General features: G+C 44.3%; 1 protein-coding gene across 5 annotated transcripts in view; it reads right to left on the reverse strand.

The window, feature by feature from the left end:
• Acvr1 (activin A receptor type 1) overlaps nt 1–23,715 on the reverse strand; it is a 124,330-nt gene that overhangs the window by 16,220 nt on the left and 84,395 nt on the right. For all 5 annotated transcript variants that reach the window (XM_060390198.1, XM_021638751.2, XM_021638758.2 and 2 more), the window contains 6 exons: nt 23,159–23,422; nt 21,103–21,314; nt 17,641–17,740; nt 12,468–12,614; nt 7,264–7,539; nt 3,135–3,332 (listed from right to left, as the gene is read on the reverse strand). In XM_060390198.1, the coding sequence (XP_060246181.1) occupies nt 3,135–3,332; nt 7,264–7,539; nt 12,468–12,614; nt 17,641–17,740; nt 21,103–21,314; nt 23,159–23,422 (1,197 nt within the window). The remainder of the gene's footprint in view (nt 1–3,134; nt 3,333–7,263; nt 7,540–12,467; nt 12,615–17,640; nt 17,741–21,102; nt 21,315–23,158; nt 23,423–23,715) is intronic.

Here is a 23,715-nt window from a genome sequence, read left to right on the forward strand (position 1 = left end):
TTCTCAAAAACTTGGGAATAGTTCTACTCAAGACCCAGCTATACCTCTCCTGGACATATACCCAAAAGACACTCCACCATTCCACAAGGAAATTTGCTCAACTATGTTCATAGCAGTTTTATTCATAATAGCCAGAAACTGGAAACAACCTAGATGTTCCTCAACTGAAGAATGGATAAAGAAAATGTGTTTCATTTACACAAGGAAATACTACTCAGCTATTAAAAACAAGAATATCATGAAATTTGCAGGCAAATGAATGGCACTAGAAAATATCATCCTAAGTGAGATAATCCAGACCCAGAAAGACAATCATGGTATGTACTCACTTATAAGTGGATATGAGCCATAAAGTATAGGATAATCATGCTACAATCCACAGGCCCTAAGAAGCTAAGTAACAAGGAGAGCCCAAGGGAGGATGCTTGAATCTCACACAGAAGAGAAAATAAAATAGACATTGGAAGTATATAGATGGAGGGAACTGGTGAAATAGAGGATGGGGAGGGGAACAGGAGGGGCCGAGTATGAAAAGGACTGAGGGGAAGAGAACTGGGAAAAGGAACTGAAATCGGTAGTGGGGGCATATTCCTGGGACTAGCTAGAGCAGGGAAACTCCCCGAAATCTATAAGGGTCACCCTAGCTAAGACTCCTAGCAACAGAAATGGCCACCTCCTGTAACCAGGCAAGACTTATGACAAAGAGATGGGAACACCAAATCAACCCACAAAACCTTCAGCCCCAAATTTGAACCCAAAATGTGTCCTGCCTATAAGATGCACAATGATAAAGATGGAACAGAAACTGAGGGAATGGCCAGCCCATGATTGGCCCAACTTGAGACCCATCCTATGAGAGACAGCCAACCCTGATCATTATTAATCATATTCTGATCTACTTGCACACAGGAGCAAGTAACTGTCCCCTGAAGGGCTTCACCCAGTAGCTGATAGAAACAGATGTAGAGACACAAAGCCAAACATTAGATGGAGTTTGGGGAATCTTGTGGAAGAGGGGGATGAAGGATTGAAGAAGCCAGAGAGGTCAAGGACACCACAAGAAAACCTACAATCAACTAACCTGGGCCAAAAGGGTCTCATAGACTAACCACCAACCAAAGAACATGTATGTACAGACCTAGACCCCCTACACATATGTAGCAGATGTGCAGTGTGGTCTTCATGAGGGCCCCCTGACGAGCGGAGCAGGACTGTCTCTGACTCTGTTTCCTGCCTCTGGATCCCTTTCCCCTAAATGGGCTGCCTAGACCTACTGCCTCTTGATATGCCAAGGGAGGTTGATATACCACTGAGGTCTCTCCTGCTCTGAGGAGGAAAGGAAGGGGGAGCAGGATTAAGAGGAAAGGAAAGAGAGGAACATACAATCGGGATGGGATGTAAAGTACCTAAAAAAAATAAATGGGGGTGGGGATAGATTACACAGAATCAGACTTTCCCCACTTAGCTCTAATGCACAAATGACTGGGGAACAGTGGAGAAATAAAGCTGGTGTGCAATCTCAGGCAAAGTTCAAAACTTTATAAGCCAGCGAGGCAATCTCTCTGTCACAAACTGGTCCCGAGCGCCTTGATGGCACCAACTGAAAGGCGGTGGATTGAGAAACAAGTACCAGAAAATGTTCACAGCTCCATAAAAAGGGACTATCATGTTACAGTTCATGGATGTCTAACCTGAATCATTTGCCATAACGTCCTTAAAGGGTGTGTTTGAAGCAGACACACTGATGCCACAAAAATCCCTATCATGAAGGCACACCAACTTTAGCTATTACATCAAATTACTCAACTCTATTTCCAACCCCGGAACCTCTTCATCTCTGGCCATATTAGTCACAAAAGTTATAATTACTCCATAAACCTCACTCCTTAGAAAAAACTACCAGTAGATGGTGGATATGGCACAGATGTCAGGTTTCATTTCTTATTCCTAGAAAACTTCAGATCTGGGATCCCAGTGGTTCACAAGCTTTTCAAAATGGCTTTTGAAAAAAAAAATGAATAAAAATTTGAGCATCATTTTCTTTTCTTTTCATGGGATAATTTTAGAGATATATTGTCTAGATATACGAAGTTCATCAAGTTAACTCAAGGGATTCTGCTGTGAAAACCACTCTGTGTTGTTAGGGCCCCCTAAGCTGACAGAGTAAAAATTAGTGCTCTCGAAACCAATGCCAAGTTTCATCATGTAAGGCTCACTCAAGCACCTGGTAGATACAAGGGAAAGCTAGCACTGGGAGGCATGGGGTAAAAAAAAAAAAAAATGGCAAATGGGCCAAGTGAGGTGGTCCATGTCTTTGATTTCAACGCCTAGAAGTAGAGACAGTCAGATCTCTGTGAGTTCCAGGCTAGTTTGGCCTACAAAATGAGTTTCCACCTCTGAGGAAGAGAGGAAGGGAAGAAGGGAGGAAGAGAGGAAAGGAGAAAGGGAAGAAGGGAGGGAGGGAGGGAGGGAGGGAGGGAGGGAGGGAGGGAGGGAGGGAGGAAGGAAGGAAGGAAGGAAGGAAGGAAGGAAGGAAGGAAGGAAGGAAGGAAGGAAGGATAACAAATGCTTTCCTATTGGCTAAGACAACATAAAATCACTTCACCATCATAAAATCACTTCACCAGGTCAACAACAACCACCATCTGTGGCCCTTGAAGTTAAATTTGACCCATTCAAAAAGTACTGAGTGCTCCTTACAAAGGAATGCCTTCCAAATGTGGAAACAGACTTTTCTCAATAATCCAATGATAAGAAAAGAATTCTGCAACAGCAGGATGCTTACATAAGAGCCGCTCATTCCTCTTAAGTTAAATCTAGATTATGGAGGAACAAAGAGGGAAGGACAGCGAGAAGAAAGTCAAACAGAAAGCCAGAACAGGGAAGGAAATAAGGAGCAAGAGACCCAAACAAAAACCAAGTTAAAAAAAAATAAAAATAGGCTACTCCAAAAATAGTTGTTGGGCTGTTCTTGCTCTGTTGTATTTCAAATACAGCGCCATTACACAGTGAACCCACCAGAAGCCAGGCAAGTGTGGTTGGATTCAAGGAACAATGCCGCTTCCATAGTCCCCCGTGCCTTCTGGCTACGCAGCATCAAGAGAGCATAGGCAAAGTCAATGCCAGACACTTACCATTGCTCACCATCCGCCTGGCCACTTCCCACAGGACGAGGCCAAAGGCCCAAATATCAACCCTCTTGTAAGAATCGAAGCAGTCCACTTGGATGGTTTCATCGAGAACTTCGGGAGCCATGTAGCGCTTGGTCCCCACACGGGGATTGTTTCCCACATCGAGCTGGTTGGTGCTCTGGGAATGCATAACTGCTAGGCCTAAAGGGGAAAGAAAAGACAACAGTGTGATTCGCTACTGCCTCTCTCAGACAGGGCACCTGGAGGGATTTCAAACAACCCCGACCAAGCGCGCCCTCTGGTGGTAAGTTGTACACCAAGCGTACCCCGAGTATCCCAGATTACTCGTGACTTCGGCAGTGAGAGCATGAACCACGACTAATCTGAGGACGATTAGGAGGCTATCAAGTCGATATATGAAGCTCTGGGGGATAAAGGTTTTCGTAAATGGCAGACCGAAACACTAAAGCAATACGAGGCCCTGTTTGAAGCTCACAGAAAAGCAGGCTCACACGGCGCATCACGTGTGTTCCTCAATGTGGCTTAAAAACCAGCAAATTAAACTCCCGAACGCCACCGCTTCTTCCACTTGTCTCCACACACAAATTTTTTGACGGTGTGAAACCAAAAACCTGAGGTAATTTAATGTTCCATAAAGGGCAAGCTACGGCAGGTTCTGCTGCCTCCCCAAAGGGACAGGAGCCTATCAGAGCAATCAGCCTGGCCTGAACCCACAGGCCTTCCCCTGGAATCATGGGAACAGACGGCAATAGGCTGAACCCTGACTCGAAGTGCATCTCTCTCGTTAAATGGTTCCAAAGCACTTAAACCATGGCTCATTTCTGAATTCCTCAGTCAATTAGGGAAACCTGCCGTTATCCACTAGCCACTGGGGAGAGACAGATTTGTGCATGGCTTCTTTGAGGATGGTATTATTTATTGGTGCATAAACAGACCATCTTAAAATGATTGCTATAACACTCGGTATAATGAGAAGTGCCAAACGGGATCAAGATGACGCTAGAAACTTTGCAATGCAAAGGTGCGTTGGCATCCCTTCCAGTTCTCTGTAGTCAATGGATTTTTTCAGGCCGTAGCTTGGAATGCATGACTCCACACAAGGCCAGCGAGCACATGCCATCTCAGCCTTCAGAATTAGCAAAGATTTTAGCAACTGCCTTTATCTAAAGCAGGCTGGTTCTTCTTTCTCTGTCTTCGGCTGTTGTGAACATTTTCCAAATCATGTATGTTCCTCTGCCATTCCTAAAACTACAGTTAAAACATCGGAGCGCTGTAACGGGGCACTTGAAACAGACACGGCCAAGCCAGCTGTTCTAGATTTTAGTTTTGTCCAGAAGGTTGGGCTAGACTAATAAAGTATGCCAAAAGTGACCATGTGTATATTTAAGATGAGGGCGCAATAGGCAGGATAAAAGTTTTCCCAATTGTTTTCTTTGCCTCATTCATTATGCTAAGATGACGCGCAGTGAATAGCACCCGGGAGAGGCCCACATGCAGCCACTGGAGCCACGTGACTCCACCATACGGGAAGAGGCCACAGCCAATGCTTCAAATGACCGGAGCCCTGACCAAGGGCTTATCAGCCTGTACCTGCAATCCCAGCACCTGGGTGGGCAGAGGCAGGAGAATTTCTACAAGTATTAAGACCAGTGCTTTCCAGGTCAGCTAGGCCTAAACACTGTCTCAAAACAAACAACAACAACAAAACACCAGAAGATGCTAGATGCTATGTTTTACAAAGAGCCCCTTACCTAGTAGAGGGTAATTATCACAATAAAGAAGAAGAAAAAAAGCAATTTATAAATCTTGACTCAACTGTTATTTGGGAAAGCCAAAAAATAACTGTCATGTATGGTGGCACATACATCTGTAATATAAAATAGCACCTTTAATATAAAAATTATATTTAAAAAATATAAAAATAGGGAACTGAGGCAGGGGTATCCAAGCCTAGGCTACAAAGTAGGCTCCAGGCCAGTCTGGGCTACACAGCAGGACCTTGATGATTTTTAGGTGAGATTAAACTGTAGTTTGGGAAGATGTATCTTGATATCTATTTTGAGATATTTAGTAATAAAGTGCTATAATGTCTGTCACACACCCCAAAATTCATAAAAATACACAAGCACAGGAGGGAAAATGTAAAGAAACTTTCAATTTTGAATCTAGAAGTCACTGTTATATTCTTTCAAACCTTTTGTGACTTTTTCATTTATTTGCAAGTATTTTTAATAATAAAGTTTATTTTTAACTAATTAAAAATGTATAGGCTTAGCTTTTTTTTTTTGTAATAACAAAATGTTGGAAAAATCCACCAGCTACAGTCCTTTCAGCAGCGTTGATCACAGAACACTCCTCCTAATGACTGATCCTCAATTTCTGAGTAAACCATGAAAAATTACATGCACTTAAAGCCGTCAAGAGACATTACCAGTCCCTTGCAGTAACTTGGAAACACGGGTTTGTACAGCAACTACTGTACCTAAGTGGAAGGCTTCATACCTAAAGGTGCAGCTGAACTTAATTAATTAATTAGCTGGCCTTCCCAGCAAAATCCCACATCTCCCTCCTCACCAATCCCATAAACCACAGCCAGGAGCTGCCCTATTATATTACAACAGCAGCCCTCACCTGAATCCTTAGGAGCTATTTCTAGCAATGCCTGAATCCCCTCATAATCCTGTAAGGCGGGCACGACTGTCGTTGAGTTACATGAGAAAAACATGAGCAATCATCCTGAAGGTGCCAATGGCGTACAAGTTCAGAGCACCGCATTCGGCGCTAGAGCCCTCCTTAGCTAAGACCCTTGGACCCTTGGACAGAGGGCAAGGTCAGTCAGCCCTTGAGCCAGGTAAACAATAGGTAAATAAGCAAAAAAAAAAAAAAAAAAGGCAGAATTTGCACACAAATCACCGTGCACCGTGGCTCTAAGAGTGTCGACAGAAGCTGTGCAAATTTCTTTCATCACAACCCAAATGGCTGCATGCAGTTTTGGGAACACGCCCTTAACCTTGCAAAGCACTGTAAAAATAATAATAATAATAATAATAATAATAACTCCCCAACGTGCAAGCAAAGATTCTACAGTGAATCAAAGAAAATAAATCTCCCTAACATGTCGAATTCTGTCTTAAAAAAAAAATCAGACAAAAATAAATTAATCTCATTATACAATTAAAGCTGACTCCACCTAAACCTTTACCAGAATGAGGAGCCTCACCAGTAAATTAGGATGAAAAAAAAACATCACAGGGTTCTTATTAGCACAATTATGCAGCCAAAATTTCATGGGTAGATACTATTTTGCAGAATTAGCCGTGAAGATCGTCTCATCTATAGCACAAATGAGGCTCCATCACCAGACCCAAAACCCAAAAGGGTAGCCAGGCTTCGCCCCGGCAAAGGGTGAGTTATCTCAGGGATAACTACCTCCACTTGATAACTCTGCTTTGGCCACAGAAGGATGATGACTTCATGAACCATTTTGAAGACAAACCATTCCATGAAATATGTAGTTGTACTTCTCCTTTCATGCAAAAGTTTGTGAAGAAAGAAAGCAACAGTAGGTGTTGCTGGTGAGGGTGGGATCGGGGCTGAGTGAATGAGCCTAGTCTGAAGAACAGGAAAGTCTACAGAGGCTTAGGGTTTACAGCTTTTGTCAAAACTCTGAAAATACAAAATTTGGGTGTTTCACGATGGCTAAATTGTACCTGAAAGGGGTTAAAAAAAAAAGTGAATGAACAAATAAGCACTTTACTTAATGGTATATTAGTCTGAATGTTGAAGATGTCAGAGAAAAGAATTCTTTTGTTGGCAACTTGCTTTGAAATGCTCACAGATTAACATGAACGGATGGACGGATAGATGAATGCATTTTAAGGATTGTTAGAGCTGTAAAATGTTAATGAGGGGTGCAGTGACGAAAGCTGTACACACACACACACACACACACACACACACACACACGTGCTGGTGATAACGACAGTCAGGTTTTCTGACTGGATGAAGTTTTTAGCACAGCACGTGAGGAGGAGAAACGGGTACAATCTGGCTAAACGCCGGGGTAGGACATGAGTAAATGTGGTAATGAAGAATATTTTTGAAGGTTTACCCAGATCTGCTATGCAGCACTGTCCATTCTTCTTCACCAGGATGTTTTTGCTCTTTAGATCTCGATGGGCAATGGCAGACTTCCCCTGCGTCCCAAATATCTCTATGTGCAAATGTGCAAGGCCGCTAGCTATGGACAGCACTATCCGAAGGCAGCTAACCGTGTCCAGGGTGGTGAGCTGCAGGTAGTCATACAACGATCCCATCTCGTGGTAATGTGTGATTAGCCACAGCTGGGTACTGGAGTGTCTGGATGTCATGTCGGAAGCAATGAAACCTGGGAAGGAGGACAGAGTTTTCACTGTGAGACCTCCACCACAGAACCCCGAGGACCAAAAACAGTCACAGAGCAGACCTGATCTAGAACAACAACAACAAAAATAATTAACAATGACAAAAGCAACAAAGAACGGCGTCTACTCTGAAAGGGGCGGGGTTCATGAACAGCAAACTGTAAGGACTTCTTTCAAACACTCACACAGTAGGAAGAGTCACACAGCATTTATACTTTTGTGCTCACCCATAATAGGATTTTTAAACTCTTTGCTATGTCGGTACTCCAAATAGTACTCTAAAACCCTACAAAACCTGGAACACACACACTTGCCTTCTAGTCCTGACTGGCTGTGGTTTTTATGTAATATAGGTTGCTCCTGTGATCTCTTTAGGTTATATTTGCTCCACCATAAAATAATATGAAATGATTGATTCATTACGAAGAAAAACAAAACAAAACAAAACAGTCACCTGGTGGTGGTGGCACTAGGGAGGCAGAGGCAGGTAGATCTCTGTGAGTCTGAGGCCAGCCTGGTCTACAGAGCAAATTCTGGTGTATCCAAGGCTACACAGAGAAACCCTGTCTCAAAGAAAGCAAAACCACAACAAAACGAAGTCAAATGTCATGTGTATTTCTGATGTTCCTATCAAACACATAGTAAAAATACAAGGATCATGTCTGTGGGCTGGAACAGTCCAACTGAAAAAGGGAAAAATCACAATAGGAAATGGATACTGCAGCATGCATACGAAAAGGTACTGTGAGCCCAGCACCCGGAATCTGAATAGCTCAGAGCAGGCAGCATTCTCTTGCTACCATGCCAGCTGTACCCTCAGCAGTATCTAAATAAATCTTTTCTAAGAGAAATCATGTTAATAACTTAGAGGAGACATGGGAGTAGGCTTTCATCCAGAGGTGACAGGTGAACTTGTCTTAAAGAGAAATAAACCAGTAACAGACTCAGCGACATGAAGCTCCTTTCGTGCACATTCTAAGCACATTCAAGGGACTCTTACTCTGCACTAACTTTCCTCCCAAATAAAGATGCCAAACTAGAAAGTGCCATTCCAAAGAAGCCAGACTACTAACGCACACCTGTGCCCTAGCCAGTACTGATTTCTTCCCCGGAGGAAACAATAATCACATGTAACAAGCAAGCTCTTTTGCCCTCACCTTCCCTGCGACCCTTAGCCCTTAAGGAAAGATTTTGTTTGTCCCATTCGTTATGTTCTAAGCCAGAAAAAAAGAACTTTGAAATGAGCAGGATCCTTTTTTTTTTTTTTCAACTGTTTACCCCTCAGGTTTTTATGTAAGTATGTTCGCTTCCCAGCGCTGGAGCACTGTTGTGGGATGTTTGTGTTTGGAATCCAAAGCAGTCCATCATGAATAAAAGCCGAGCAGGTACCTGGAGGCCGGGACTCAGATTCACCCGCTGGATATAACCCAGGTAGAGGATGGTTTGACCAAATCTTTTGGCCAGAGCCATCCTCCCAGGCTCTTCGAGAGTGGAAGGTCCTCTAAAGAATAATTGAAAACCCGTGAAGTTGTCAGTGGCAGCGCTCTCAGGAAGCAGCCGAGGTGCCGGGTTGCAAGAGGTTGAGATGGTTGCGCTCTAAAGCGACAGGGCTACTTCACATACTGGCTCAGCCATCCGTGAGCTACGTGGTCCTGATCAAGGCACACAAAAACCTCCATCATGCTTTGCTTGTCTATAAGATGAGGGTGAGGATGCTTACCCTAAAGGGATATGGAAGCAAAAGGGAGCGTTCAAAACGCTTCATGTGAGGCTGAGCACACAGTGTGCAGGAAGAACGTTCCCATTTTATATTTTCAGTGATAGCTTGCTCCCCTCCCTCCCCAGAGGACTCAAGACACAGTGACATTAAACAGTCAACCGTATTCTTGTGTGTGAGCTCGTGTGTACACGCGCACACAGGCGTATGTATGTGTTCATGGTGTGAGAGCATACATGTGGGAGGGTTCATGTGTGTAGCTCACAGAACAAGCTCAGGTGTCAGTCCTTGCTTTTCATGTTGCTTGAGGCATGGTCTCTCTTGTGTATACAATGCTAACTGGCTCATGGGCTTCTAGCACTTAACTGTCTCCATCCCCAGTCTCCAACTAGGGGTGCGCTGGGATTACAAAATGCCTGTACTACAGCAAAGCTTTTACTTGGGTTCTAGGGATCCAAGCTCAGGCTGCAAGTCCAGCGAAATAACCACTTTACCTACTGATACATTGCCCCTGCCCCTTAATACTGCTTTACCTTTGAAATTACATTCCTTTTTATTGTTACATATTTATTCTGTGTGTACATGCATGTGTACCCGCGCACTCATGGCACATAGAGGAAGTCAAAGAATAATGGGTGGTAGTCTGTTTTCTCCTACCATGGGGATCCCAGGGACTGAACTCGGGGCAAACTCAAGTTTGGCAGCAAGCCCTGGGCCATCTCATCAGCCCATCATCTATGACACGAGAGCATGAGACAGTTATGAAGTTGGATGTTGGTGACCTCTGCACAGCCATGGCAACTTTAATGCTATTCAACTTTATGCATAGAAAGGGCTTGCTTAGTGCACAGGAAATCCTGGGTTTGATCCTCATCTCCACAGAAGCCAGGCATGGTGGTACTTCTAGATGTGACTCTAGCGCTTGAGAGGTGGAGGCAAGGGGATCAGCAATGCAAGAACATCCTTGGCTCTACAGTGGGTTTGAGGCTAGCCTGAGATACATTAGACCTTGTCTCAAAAACAATGCAGAGAGTGATATGGCATATGTTTTTTAAGGAGTGTGATAAAAGACTTGGAAGTAGATCTCCATGCTAATCAATCTTCTTAGTTATAGTGAGATAAGGCAGTGAATGCTCAGAAAGATGCAACTTTGGTTGGCAGGTGCAGACGGCTCTTCCTTCAAAAGGTTTCAAAACTTCACAAGCCCCCTAGGAGTAAAGGCATCGTCCCATTAATAGTGACTCTAGTATTTAAAGATAAGCCGTTGTTGCACTTCTTAGCTCCTAGCACAACCAACTATGTCTGCTATTTAGTCTCAGTCTGTTCTGGAGGCAGAAGGAAGACTGGGAGCCTCACGTCAATCTGACTATAGATGAGCGTCCACCTCCTAGCCTTGAGTCTGTAACCTAAGACACGACTCCAGCGCACTGTGATACGACGACCCTGCAGACTGCAGTGCACAGCAGTGAACCTGGGTGAAGGGTTAGGCTGTTCAGCACGATCCCCAGCTCGAGAATTCTGCTGCTCGTCAGTACTTTTGTTTGTTAAAGCTGGGGAAATAAGGATGCCTACTCTCTAAGGCTGTGGTTAGGGTTACCTGAGAGTTCTCCACACATGAAGCACTTACAGCAGAACTGAAGGCATAGCAACTGTCCGCCAACACTCCCCGGCAGTGTTGCTATGGCTGTCATCACAGCTATTACACGCAGATCCGCTAGTGCGGTATAGGCTGTGAGTGGTAGATTAACAGCAGAGGGTGTGCAGAAACACACAGAGGAGTCTATCCCAGAGAAATGGGTAGGGACTGAGGTGTTTTGATGGAAGAAAAGGAGGTTAGGGGATGGAAAGGAGATAGTGGGCAGTCAAGAACAATGCAAACAAGGTCAAAGCCCCCTGATGGTCATAGTCCCACATAAAGGTTATAGCCAGATATAGACACATTTATAAGTGAAGCTCAGAAGCAATCAAAGGCATGGGAACAATCAAAGGAATACATTATTTATTAATTTATTTACTCGGTGGGGAGGGTTGCTGTTTTGTTTACGCGCTCGCGTGTGTGTGTGTGTGTGTGTGTGTGTGTGTGTGTGTGTGTGTGTGCCATGTGCATGCAGTATCCATAGAGGCCAGAAGAGGTCATCAGATCTCTGGGAACTAGTTACAAACTGTTGTGATGTGGGTGCTAGAAATAGAACCTAGGACCCCAACAAGCGCAAGCAGTGCTCTTAACCACTGACCCATCTCTCCAGCCCCTCGAAAGCACTTTCAAATGTTCCTGAGATTAAACATCACCACTACATTGTTGAAGTAAAGCTTTGGAAAGCCATGTACTCACCAGTAACCAACAACGTGGGTCACATGTGAATACTAAATTGACAGGTTGGGGTAGAAATGAATTGTCCAATGGCCCAGACATAATCCAATAGCCATACAGTGGCCAACACTACAGCCTACAGTTAAATTCTACACAGATTTCACTTCTATTTTTGAAGACTCACTCTAGGCAGCTTTCACCATATGTGTGTATTAATGGAAACATACTCAGAGCTTTTTGAAACTATACAAGCCAATGGGCCCTCTCCATTACCATAGCAGGTTTGTAGTGGGCACTTTACATTTTTTTTTAAAGTGCTGCTAAGCTTTAGTGATGAGATGATGAAAATTCATCTATACTTTGTAAGTCCCAGAAGTATGCGAGGAGTTTTCAAATTAAAATGTATGCCGAATCCCTCTGTAAATCTGGTCTTTAAAAATGATGCCTAGTTTGAGGGAATGTGTATCTAATTATGGCATCCCTGGGAGCTGTGAATCTCTAGGAAAGAATCCAAAGACCTTTCTTAGTTTGATTCCAGTAATAAATATTCAGGAAGGGTGGGGCAAGCAGAAACACCCAAGAAGCCTTGAAGTGAACAATGCAGAGCAAGTTTCTGTTGTTTCAAATACATCCACAGATCCGGGAGTAAGAAGGCCCCACAACAGATTTCCTTCTCATCACACAGGGAATTTATAACCTACGTGCAGATTTAAACAAACAAACAAACAATACCTGTCAAGAATTAAGTAATCTATAAAGGCTGAGGGTCACCACATTGTTTTTCAGAAGAGACTCTAAACCTCAGATGTGACAAACGGGAGAGAAAAAGGAGAGGCACTTATCTCCATCAAGGCCAGTTAATGAAAAACTTATCTCATACTTACCTAAAATATTTTCGTGCCTCAGCATTACAGTGTTGTACAATTCTGTTTCCCTGAACCATGACTTCTCATCACGGGAAGAGAAGATCTTTACAGCTACATTTTCGCCTTGCCAGCTCCCCCTCCACACTTCTCCGTACCGGCCCTTCCCTGAGGACAGAAAAACAGATCACCTACGTGAGAAACATTTTTGTTTCCGTTTTCCTATCAAACATAATCAATCTGACAACATCCTTCTGTTTGAACCTCCCTCTTCCTCTCTGCACCGATTAACAATTATATCCGATGTTATGAAGCCCGAGCTCCCACCAATGGGATAAAACAAAGTCACCACTGGCATCAAAGATAAAATGTGAAGGCCATTCGGCTTCTGGCAGACTATTCCTCCCTCCCCCATCTGCCCTATCGTGACAGGAAACTGCCTTCCAATAAGTACCACACAATTAGCTGAAAGCCAACTAACTGCACATTTATATTTAAACAGCTCTCCTAAATGGTGACTAACTTGTGTCCCAGGCTAGCTACGAAGGTGACCCAGCATTTCTATAGACGGCAATGTAAAGTCACAACGGCAAAAGGCTAGAAACCTTTGGCATATGGTTTTTCAAAACCACATGAGAGGGAGGACAGTTTAGAAATTAACAGTGATTGTTAGATTTCAACGCGGTATCAAAAGCCACACTGAGTGTGGGAGTGTGTAAGTGAACACTGAATTGCTTCCTGGCTCCCTTCCTTTACACTGGGCCCTCGGAAGCAATATGAAGCACAAGTATCTGAATGTTCTTAAGCCACCCCACCCCCAACACACACACACACACACACGCACACACGCACACACGGAAGGGCAGTTTGATGTCCTGGAGATGAACAACAAACTATAGTGCTGCCAGGAGGCTGTTGTGCACTACCACCTCTAAGGGTTTCTTGGAGGAAGATACGTTCCAAGAGCAGATTTTTCAAGGCTAGAAGCACGTAATGCCAGAACAGCTTTGATGTCTGACACTGGTCATAGCGTTTGTTTCGCTGGGCCCCGGTGATGTCACAAGTGGGATATGCTAGAAAGAGCATTTGGGAGTCAGAGAAGGCACGGCAGGTTGCACGTACTTGCAAAGTTCAATCCTGGCTTCGATTTCTAGAATTGACATAAAAGTGGAAATAGAGAACTGACTCCACAAAGCAGTCTTCTGACGTCCACATTCACACGTCTGCCGCAAACACACACGTGCAATATTAATCAATAAAATCCTTTTATTTTTTTTTTAAGTCGCCTGAAGGCTGGAGAAGTGGCTCAGTGGTTAAGAGCACTGGGTGCTCTCCCAGGGGACCCAGACTTGATCCCCAGAATCCCCAGAATCCACACAACCATCTAAACCTGCAGTTGCAGGGGAGCCAATGCTCTCTTCTCGCCTCCTCAGACACTACGCAAAGTTGTGATACACAGACATACGCGCACACAAAACTCCCATACACTTGCAACAATGCAGTATTTTTTTTAAGACATTTGAAGAGCACATTTTAGAAAACAGCGTGACTTCCGCTAGGATCTGACCTGTCTGATGAATGCCCCCTACCACCATGCCGCAGCCACACGCCTATCAAGTTCGCGTTCCCCTTTCAATCATCTCTTTAATTATAGGTAGAAAAGATCAAAGAGGTAGGGGAAGGGGAGGCCATTATCTCAGAACTATGGCGGTCAACCTGGGGTGCGATCAGCCTGGATGGCAGGCAGTGCAGCAGGAGATGAGACGACAAAGCAATGAGGCTTTCTGCCCAGGCATGTGGTGACGACACTCTCACACGGCTGTAACAGGCAGCTGCAGGGCCACCTGCACGCTCACAAGTACAGTCTTCCGCTGGGAAACTAAGCCAAGAAGAACCTAAACATAGAAAGAAAGCAGGTGTGTCCAAGCGACACACCTGAAACATTCACAAAGCCACTGGAGGCTGGAGATGTGGCTTGACGACAGAGTGCCTGCCTCACAGGTGTGACGCTCTGGGTACCATCCAGCGCTAGAGGTAGTATGGAGAGCCAACAGGAGTTCCCTGACAAGAGCTAATAACCGCATCCAATACCAATCACTAACATAAAGGGATGCTAGGTATGGCCAGAATTGACTGTGTGCTGCTGTCAACAATCATACAGAGTCTGTTTAGCTTACCAGCCATTTTAATCAAGTCATAAGAATGGCTTGGCATTTCTGTTCAGGATGAGGACTGGTATTGAGATGCTGCAAAGGCAGCAGCTACAAAAAAACAGAAAATGAATGCTCAGCCTTTCCTGCCTTTGCTCTGCTTTGTATCTTTATTTTCCCTTTGTATTCGCTGATTCGTTGGTAAGGAAAGAAAAATATCCCAAAGAATTGTGGATAATAAAGTTGTTTGTTGTTGCAAATGTTGTTTGTTTTTTTCTTTAATAAAGAAAATAAAATATATGGCATGTAGGTAGATAAAATCAAGATAGAAATGTATTTTAATGGCTTTCAAGTGCTTTTGCTAATGGAATCTTATGCAGAAGCCCCTAAGAGAGTGGCACGGTTTCTTAGAAATTTCCTGGTCAGGCAGCATCCACAATGAGGATGCCCTGGGCCTTCAGACTTGGATGGCACAGTCTAGAAAGGGCTGACATGGTCAACTATCCATGTTCTTCAACTAAAGTAATCATCTATCTACATTCTTTTCCCCGAAGCCACACCATGCAAACACAAACTCCAAACACCTGAAAACACATTGCATCTATCAGTCTTTACCGTCAACCCCCAAAATGCACTAAACTGAATCTACACTTGTTCAAAAATGTTAAAGAACATGTATACAGTCAGAAGCTACATACAGTGCAAAGACACAAGTGGACTCTGGAGCCAAACTCTGAGGACTAAGTTTGGCATATGGGACTGTCTGCGAGTGATGAGTGTTAGGGCAAGAAGAAGGCAGGAGAGGTGGGTACATGCCTTTCACTGCCTCCCACCACTACCCAGGCTTCTTTGCTCATAAACAGACAGGATGCTAGTTTCTACAGGCAGACAATTCTAGCTGCTGGTGATAAGTACATCTGGTTTTGTTTGTAGGATTTTCCCCCCCATCTTTTGCTAGTCTCAGTTAACTGTGGTGGAGCTGCGTACAGTGGGAAGGAAACAGGTACAGTATACAAAGACCTGGAGAAAAGGCAACATGGCACTTTCCTAACACCTGTGTTTTAGGCAAACAGTGCTGCCCACCCCAGAGTTATTACTGGGCTTGGGAGTGTTCCTCCTTCAAGTAGTAGCAAGTGGCGGGGGCAGCTATAATGGTCAGCTGCTTCCCCCAAACAAACTGGCAGAGGGCAGGAGGTACAACTCCCACCCAAAAAGCCCGAGCAACAGATGGAATGTAGAGACAATGCCAGCCATCCCTGCACACCGCCTCGATGAGTAGCTACCAAAACCTATCATGCTACCTGCAAATGTCTATCCACCACAGGAAAGGAGTAAAAAAATGAGGGCTTCATTTAAAATAAAGTGCATCCTGCACATGTGTGCCAAGGATGGAGGAGGGGAAAGGGCACGCGTGAACATACGTAGGTTGACATTGGGTATTTTCTTCAATCACTTATGAGACAGGGCCTCTACTAACCCTAAAGTGCACAGATCCAGCTAGGCCATCAAATCTCACAGATCTTCCTGTTTCTTCATCCCTTGTGCTGGGATCACAGGCGTATGCCACTGGGCCAGCTTTGGTGTACAGGCGCTGGGGATAAAAATCAAGTCCTCACGCTTGTATATCAAGGACTTGTTGACTGAGCCATCCCTTCAGGCCCCAAAATCAGGACTTTGAAAATGCATTTGGCCGGCTAGGGTAGTAAAGGCGCGTGCCTTTAATCCTAGTACTTGGGAAGCAGAGGCAGGCAGATCTCTGAATTTGAGGCCAGCCTGGTGCACAAAGGAAGTTCCAGGACAGCCAGGACTACACAGAGAAACCCTGTCTCAAACCCAAAACAAATGCATTTGTCCATAGGGATGTATGACTATAATAATTGCAGTACTTAAGAGACAGAGGTGAGGGTATCAAGAATTACAGGTCATCCTTGGCAATATGCTGAGTTCTAGGTCAACCTAGGCCAAAAGAGACTGTCTCAAAAACAAACAAAGCACTTTGTACCAGTCTCATGTAATTAATGAAGCCATCATCATCATCATCATTTAATCATGCTTGACATAGTAACCTTCAATTCCCGGGAATCCATTCTGACAGTTCAGAAGACAGAAGAATGTGTGCTAAATCCTCTTCAAGCACTTTTGCTAACGGACCAGCCAAAATGACTATTACACAGCTTTCTAAAGTACTTCTGATAAGCCCCAATACCAGAAAAGGCATGTGCACTTTTGAAATGGAGGAAGGTGGACCAGTGAGATGGTTCAATGGGGAAAGTACTTGCCACACAAGCCCAATGACCAGAGTTCAATCCCCAGAACGCATAAAAAGACATAAAGTGAAAACCAACCCCACCATGTTGCCCTCTGACTTCCGTACGTGCTGTGGCATGCACACACACATATCCTATACACACATCCAATAACAAAAGATGTAAAGCTTTTCCATAAATGAAGGAGCACAAAAGGTTCATAAACAATTAGTATGCCAACCTAAAATACGTTGTACAGAGAAAAATGGAAGGCTATCAAAATGTATAATAGTTCTTGGTACTAAGGGCTAATTTAAAAAAAAAAAAACAATAAAATTCACTCTAATTTTTTATAAGAATATTTTCATAAACTCTTGTTTCTAATTGACACACAGTGACTAGACATACTCATCCCTATTTTTACAGGAAGGGGACAGGAGGAAGGGTGGGAAAACTGCAGGGAGCAATCTCTACTATCCAGAAGCCTACAGATCAGTCAGTCCCTGCTCCACACGGCCTCTTCGATTCCCTCTGACGAGGCACTGTCTGTACTAGTCAGTGAAGTCTCCCTTAGGGGAACTTCGTTGAATTCTCCAACATGAGTCACAGGGAACAGAGACCCCCATGGCTATCTCATACCCTGAAGTTGAATAACCACACGGTCGCTTGGCACCTCCTTCGATTGATGAGGAAGCAATTAATAAGCAACGAGAAGCAAACTTCTCCAAGCTCCCTCCTACCTCTAGAATCACAACTACTATTTCCTATTTCCCAAAAGGAAGGGAAACAGAGGATTACCGACACACTCCAACAGGGTAATCTGGCGAGCCACGGTTCTCTGTACCAGGAAAGGGAGACCAGAGCCACTTCCGGAAGTACAGGAGTGATCCAGTAATTCCTGTAATGTAAAACAAGGAGAAAAAGAAGTTACTGAGGGACAGCTCCTGCCTTGAAGTCCTAGGATACATGCCATGGTAACCCGCACGGTTTCCAGCAACTCTGGTTATGTGACCCATTAAAATTGCCTGAAAGCCTCCCCTGAAAGGACTGGTTTGTATGTCTCGGGAAAATTAGAAGCTAAACCTAAGGCAGGTTTTCCTGACAGATAAGTCGTTCTTTCTTAAGCTCTAGAGTTTTATAAACGAATGCACGCACGAGAAGGGAAGCTGAGCTAAGTTAATGAGCACATTACGAAGTCTGAGGGACGGAGCACGAGAAAGCAGGAGGACTGGTGGGGTGGGAAGATGGTCAGCACTAAGAGCTGTGCATTGTCTACTGTATTTCACCGTGTCCACTAACTGCCTACAGAATGACCTTCTTCAATTGCCACACAAACTAGAGATATCTAATGAGAAGCAAACAAATTAGGAATGTGGACATCTAAGAGTAATATTTAAGATGGAAATACTCTAATAACATGGGAATCGTTGAATTTGTACTTAGAGGTGTGTGGGTGTTTCTCTGGATGGAGGTTTTCTATTTTTCTTCAGGTAACAGATGAACAAACGGGTCACTAAATTAACACCTACTTGTCATTTCTTAACATGAGTTGCAAATTGGAAAGAAAGAAAAGTAAAACAATGTTTCACTTAAATCATAAAACCTGAGATGCAAATTGATTTCTCCAAATGAGCATACTGGCAAAAGACTGCCAGCTGGTTCATTCATAAAAGTTTTCCTTCATATTCGCAGCCAAGGCTCAGGAGCAGAACCTGGCCTGGATCACCTCCGCCACACAGCCGCAGAGCCATGGTGGTGGTGGGAAGGTTACAGTACTGTCCAATTAACCCTGCCCAAAGCTCTTCCTGTCCCCGCACATAACCTGCTCCATTAAAGCAAGGCACAGATTTCTGAGAAGTTCATCTTCTCTCACTTCCTTGGAGAACTACTGTAAAACACTGTTGATCAGTAAAATTGCCAAAACTGAACACTCAACAGAAAAAAAAAAATCAGAACCTCTAAGAGCCACGAAAAGATAATCAAGAAGAAAATGATCGTAGGTGAACTAGGGTTCATGTCCCCCCAACAATTCTCTCAGTGTGCTTGCCATTTCCATCCTTTCAGCTATTTTTTTGAGAAAAACAACTCTTGTACATTAAGCCACTGCTTTTTCATGATACATAATTTTGGTTCTAATTAGGTTCACAGACTGGGGGTGGGGGGGGTGAAATCAACCAAAAGCCTCATAAAGATCCTACCTCAACTCCTGAAACCCCAGCCGTGGGCGAGCTTCAGCAAGGTTACACTTTGCTCTGCTCACATAAATGAACATATTGTTTAAAGAAGCAATGAAGGACGACCGGTTATTGCTTACCATGTCATTACATCGTGACATTCTGTCAGCTGCGTGGCTGGGTTGTGTGGAGAAGACTGTTTTGGCACAGGCTTTCGTTCCTATTTCAAAATTCTAAGAGCTATTTAAACAGTAATTTACACTAGATATTCCAATTACTGCCCTTGGTAATTAGACATGTTAGCAGCTCTGGGGAACAAAGTTCTGACTAATCTACGTTAGGATCTTGCTTTGCTGAAGCTCTGTCAGAACCATCCTCATGTCTTCCTGCTACAAACTCTCCCTAAACCTTAAAACAGACTTCTGAGCAAACATTTAGTGGGGGAAAAAAAAAGTTTCCTTTCTCCCAATTCCACCACACCACAACTCAAATAGGAAAAGGAGAAGGAGATACACAGACTAACTTGCTCCTTTTTCATAAGAACACAACACTGATGGTATAAGCAAGCAAGGCAAGATGGTCCCCAGCCTGTATCTGGCTGGCATCAGTGTGGTTCTGATACCTGACTACAGTGCTGGGTCCTATTGCTGTCTGCGTGTGGCTCATGAGCTAAAGACGGTCAGTGCCGAGGGTACTTCTTTTCCAGAAAACAGCAAAGGAAGGTTGTACAGCAAACCTAATGACAGAACTCCCAGGCACTTATAGACCTGTCATATGCAGTGAAGGAGTCGGCCTTCATGCACGACAATCTGGTGTGACACAGGAGCAGAGCATTAAATAACTCGGAAACACATTACAGAGATAGCTTGATTGACTTGCAGCTCACTGGATTGTGACAGGGAGAGCGCTGATCTGCTTGTATCGTTTGCACCTCACACCCACGGATCTTTGTCTTTCTCCAGAGAAACCATGTAGTATCCAGGGAGAATGCTGTTACTTTATTCTCTTGTGCTCTATCGTAGGCTGAGTATGGTAAGTGACCTACTTCCCTGACTTAACGAAAAGTTTCGAGGGGTAACTAAAGGAAGACATTCCCTTTTAATGTGACGCTACAGCTTTAACATTTATGGGCAATTTTAATTTCTGTTGCATTTATTTGTTTGTGTGTTTGTTTGTTTACTGAAGGAGGGCCAGCCTTGCCACAGCACATGTTTAGAAGTCAAAGGACAGCCTGTTGGGGTTGGTTTTCTCTGTCTACTGTGTGGGCCCTGGGGATTGAACTGAGGTCATCAAGCTCAGCATGAGCATCTTCACCGCCTGAGCCACCTCCCTGGCCAGGGAGAAATCTTCAAATGAATTAATAACAGCACCATCGCTGCTGCAGAAGTAAACCCTGAGAGCTTTGAAAATTCATGTTAAACATCAATAATTCTATTGCACATTGAAACGATAAAAAACTTTAAATGTTTTGGGTTTTTTCCTCCCTCCTTACTTGTTAAGGTGGGTGTGAAAGCATTGTGAGCTCTATACGGGCTACCCAGATTTCTACTGGAGGACACTGGTTCAACCAGCTGCCTGCACTCCACAAGGGGGCAGTACTAGAGCATCAAAAACCTAATGGCTGCTCCTGAAGATGTCAAGTTTCTGAATAATGGGGTATTCAAATAATCTCAAGGGAAAAATATATATATTTTTAATATTAACGAAAAGATGCCTTAGAAAAACACTTTCATTGTTACAAATACAGTGACTGATTACTACCATCCCGAATCCTCCAGAACTCCAGGCCACCAACCATTCTTTGTCCCTTTTCCTCACATTCCCCAAGGAAAAGTAACCACCAAGAATCCACCAAAGGAAAATCTGCAAGCCCATCCTTTCAGTGTCTGTCTGAAATAGGTGCTCTTATTCACAGGAGTTATGCTCTTCTACCAGGTGCTCACGTGTGCTCGGCTAGGGGCCCAGTGTCTAGTTAGTCACAGCGCATGTCTGGACTGTCCATTCACCGTTGGCTTTCTACACTCAAAAAAGGACTCCACCTCCGCCTCAGCTGTAGGCAGGCTTCCCTCTGGGGTCACAAACTCACCGCTAGAGTGCTGTCTCCGACGTTAGTGGTGATGAGCCCTTCTATCGTACCATACTCCACGTCTCTAGGGTTGAGGCGCTCTTGGTTGCGCCTTTTAAACTTCCTGAGAGCAACTCCCAGGAGGCAAGCTAAAAGGCATACAGCAAACACCACCGAGAGGATGATCAGGCCGACTTCCAGATGGAAATTCTGTGATCCAGGGAAGGACTTCCCTGGAGAACGGAGAGAAACATGCTAAGTGGGTGTTGGGAACACCATTTTCTTGTTATTTACCAATATCCTAAGAACTGGCTCCTGATCGTGACCAGGACTGTCACAGATCAAGACAATTTACGACTAAAATAGTTTCTAATATCCAGCCAACGGTCCACACACTCACTTACGTGATCATTCAATTAAGCAGAACTGGGGTTTGGAAAGGATTCCGAGGAGAATCAGCTGTATTAATGCACGACTGTTTAAGAGCTTCTAAAATACATGAGCCACGCAAGCCTTGACGTTCCTTGCTTTACCAGCCCTGATGGACAGCCATTCCACTGTGCTATCCCAGGGAGAAAGCGCTAAGCTTTAATCTTCAGCAATCCAGTCTCTACTCAAAAGTCCTTCCCACTGTTTCCTTAACTCCCCAAGTCCGGAGAATCAGGTTGGTAAACAAAACACTCTACAGTGCGTGTCATCTGCATGATTATGTATAAAAGTGACTTAATAAAATGACAGATGCTGTGGCCTCTCAGATATAAAATTTTTTGTACAAAATGGCTTCTGTTAAAACATGGGGTGTTGGGAGGGTGACATGGCTCAGAAGGTGAGAGCGTTTGCTGTGAAGCCTGACAACCTGAGTTTGATCCATGGAACCCACATAGTTAGAGGACCAGCTCCCCCAAGTTGTCCCCTGACCTCCCCAACACACTCAGGCAAATGCCCGTGTATGAGTGCACATGCACAGATGAACATAAATAAATAAATACATTAATAACTGTATAAAGCTTAATGTGTAGCAGTATGTGCTCATCAGGACCTTCACACTGCTGACATAGTTTTTGTGTGAATACAGCTATTTCCTCTTGTCTATCCACTCTGTGAGTGAAGAATTAACATACTGAGCATAAAGGAATGACCTTTGAGTTTAACTACTTAAATATTCTATTCTTCTCTTTCAAACCCTTATGCAACCCTATTTTCACATCAGAATGTAGCCTGTTCTACTGGCCCTAAGGGGAGCACAGTAACTTTAAAACTGTCATGTGACCTATCAGCTTTTTGGTTGTCTGCCTCCTGCTTCCTTCCCATCTAGTGATACTCCTGGCAGTGAAGGCTCTGAGTGGCCTCTCTTAGGCCATTTGTGTTTTCCTTCTTCGGTGAGTACAGAATCATATAACTAAACTTATTAAGACGTCCCACTTATTAAGAGAATAAATTTGGCTTGGGGCGGGCCTATATTAATCCTGACAGCAACTTGAGATACCCACTTAGAGTTCACTGTACGACAAAACAGTTTCAGAGGGAGACCAATTTCCAAAGGACGTGGAGGCCATCGTGAATGCATGAAGGGAAATTCCTTAACTGCGGGGCTCATGCACAACTGCGTATGACTTCCATTTCTGAAGGCCAGGGATCAGACTTGGAAGGGTGAGCAAGCTTTCCTTTGTAGTCTTCTTACAAGGGAGAGGCTTTCCACACAGGCACCAGGCTGGTTGGTGCTCTACTTCTCATCACACACAAGGCCTAGAGAGGAATGTTCACTAGGCAGAATTACTGAAGGTGACTGAAAGTCACCATGGCACCCTAGTGGACATGGGTTTGGGGAGCCATATACCTGTTTGTGGTGACCTGTCGTCAGCAAAGCCGTCCTCTCTTTCCCTAAAATGCTCATTCTCCTTTTAGATTCCAGAGGCCATGCCTTTCCTTTCCTCCCCCAAAGTGACCTTCCATGGCCTATCAGCTCTGGTTCAGGAAGTAGGAGAAAAAGCTTCAGGCTATATATATCCTTAACCCACACAAGTTGGGCAACACTCCCCAAACCCCTTGATCTAGAAACAGAAGAAGCCATGGGAACCTTTGGTGGGCAGCTGGGCCGTGATGTTCCTGTTACACCAGTCCCCTTGGCAGCATTCCACAGCCTGGCCAGGTGATGGCGGGGTCTTACAGGTCATCTTCCCCTGCTCATAAACCTGAAAGCAGCCCTTCTGGTAGACATGGAAGCCGTCGTTGATGCTCAGGGAGGAAAAACACTGCTGGCCCTCACAGTGGTCCTCATTGCCACAGGAGAGGCCCTCACACACACACATGTAAAGTTTCGGGTTGACCTTGGGCTTCTCATCTGCAAAGGAGAGGTGAGAAGGGAAAACAATTTACTTGTGTGAGCTTCATCCCTTTCGGAGAAAAACAGCAGGTTTCCCTAAGATCACCCCAAAGCCAATCACAGACTCATCATACTGACCAGCGTCTACACTCCACATGATTGTCACTCAACCAAATAATAATCCCATCTCAGTGTACGAGTATATCTGTCTACATTGTGCATCTCCCTTAAGGTCGTGCTAGATCATACTGGCAATGGGCTGTCCAAACTCTTAACATGGATCTCCTCTCTCATATCCTGCATCTTAACAA

The sequence above is a fragment of the Meriones unguiculatus genome, chromosome 8 (assembly GCF_030254825.1).
Source record: "Meriones unguiculatus strain TT.TT164.6M chromosome 8, Bangor_MerUng_6.1, whole genome shotgun sequence".
NCBI classification, from domain to species: Eukaryota; Metazoa; Chordata; class Mammalia; order Rodentia; family Muridae; genus Meriones; species Meriones unguiculatus.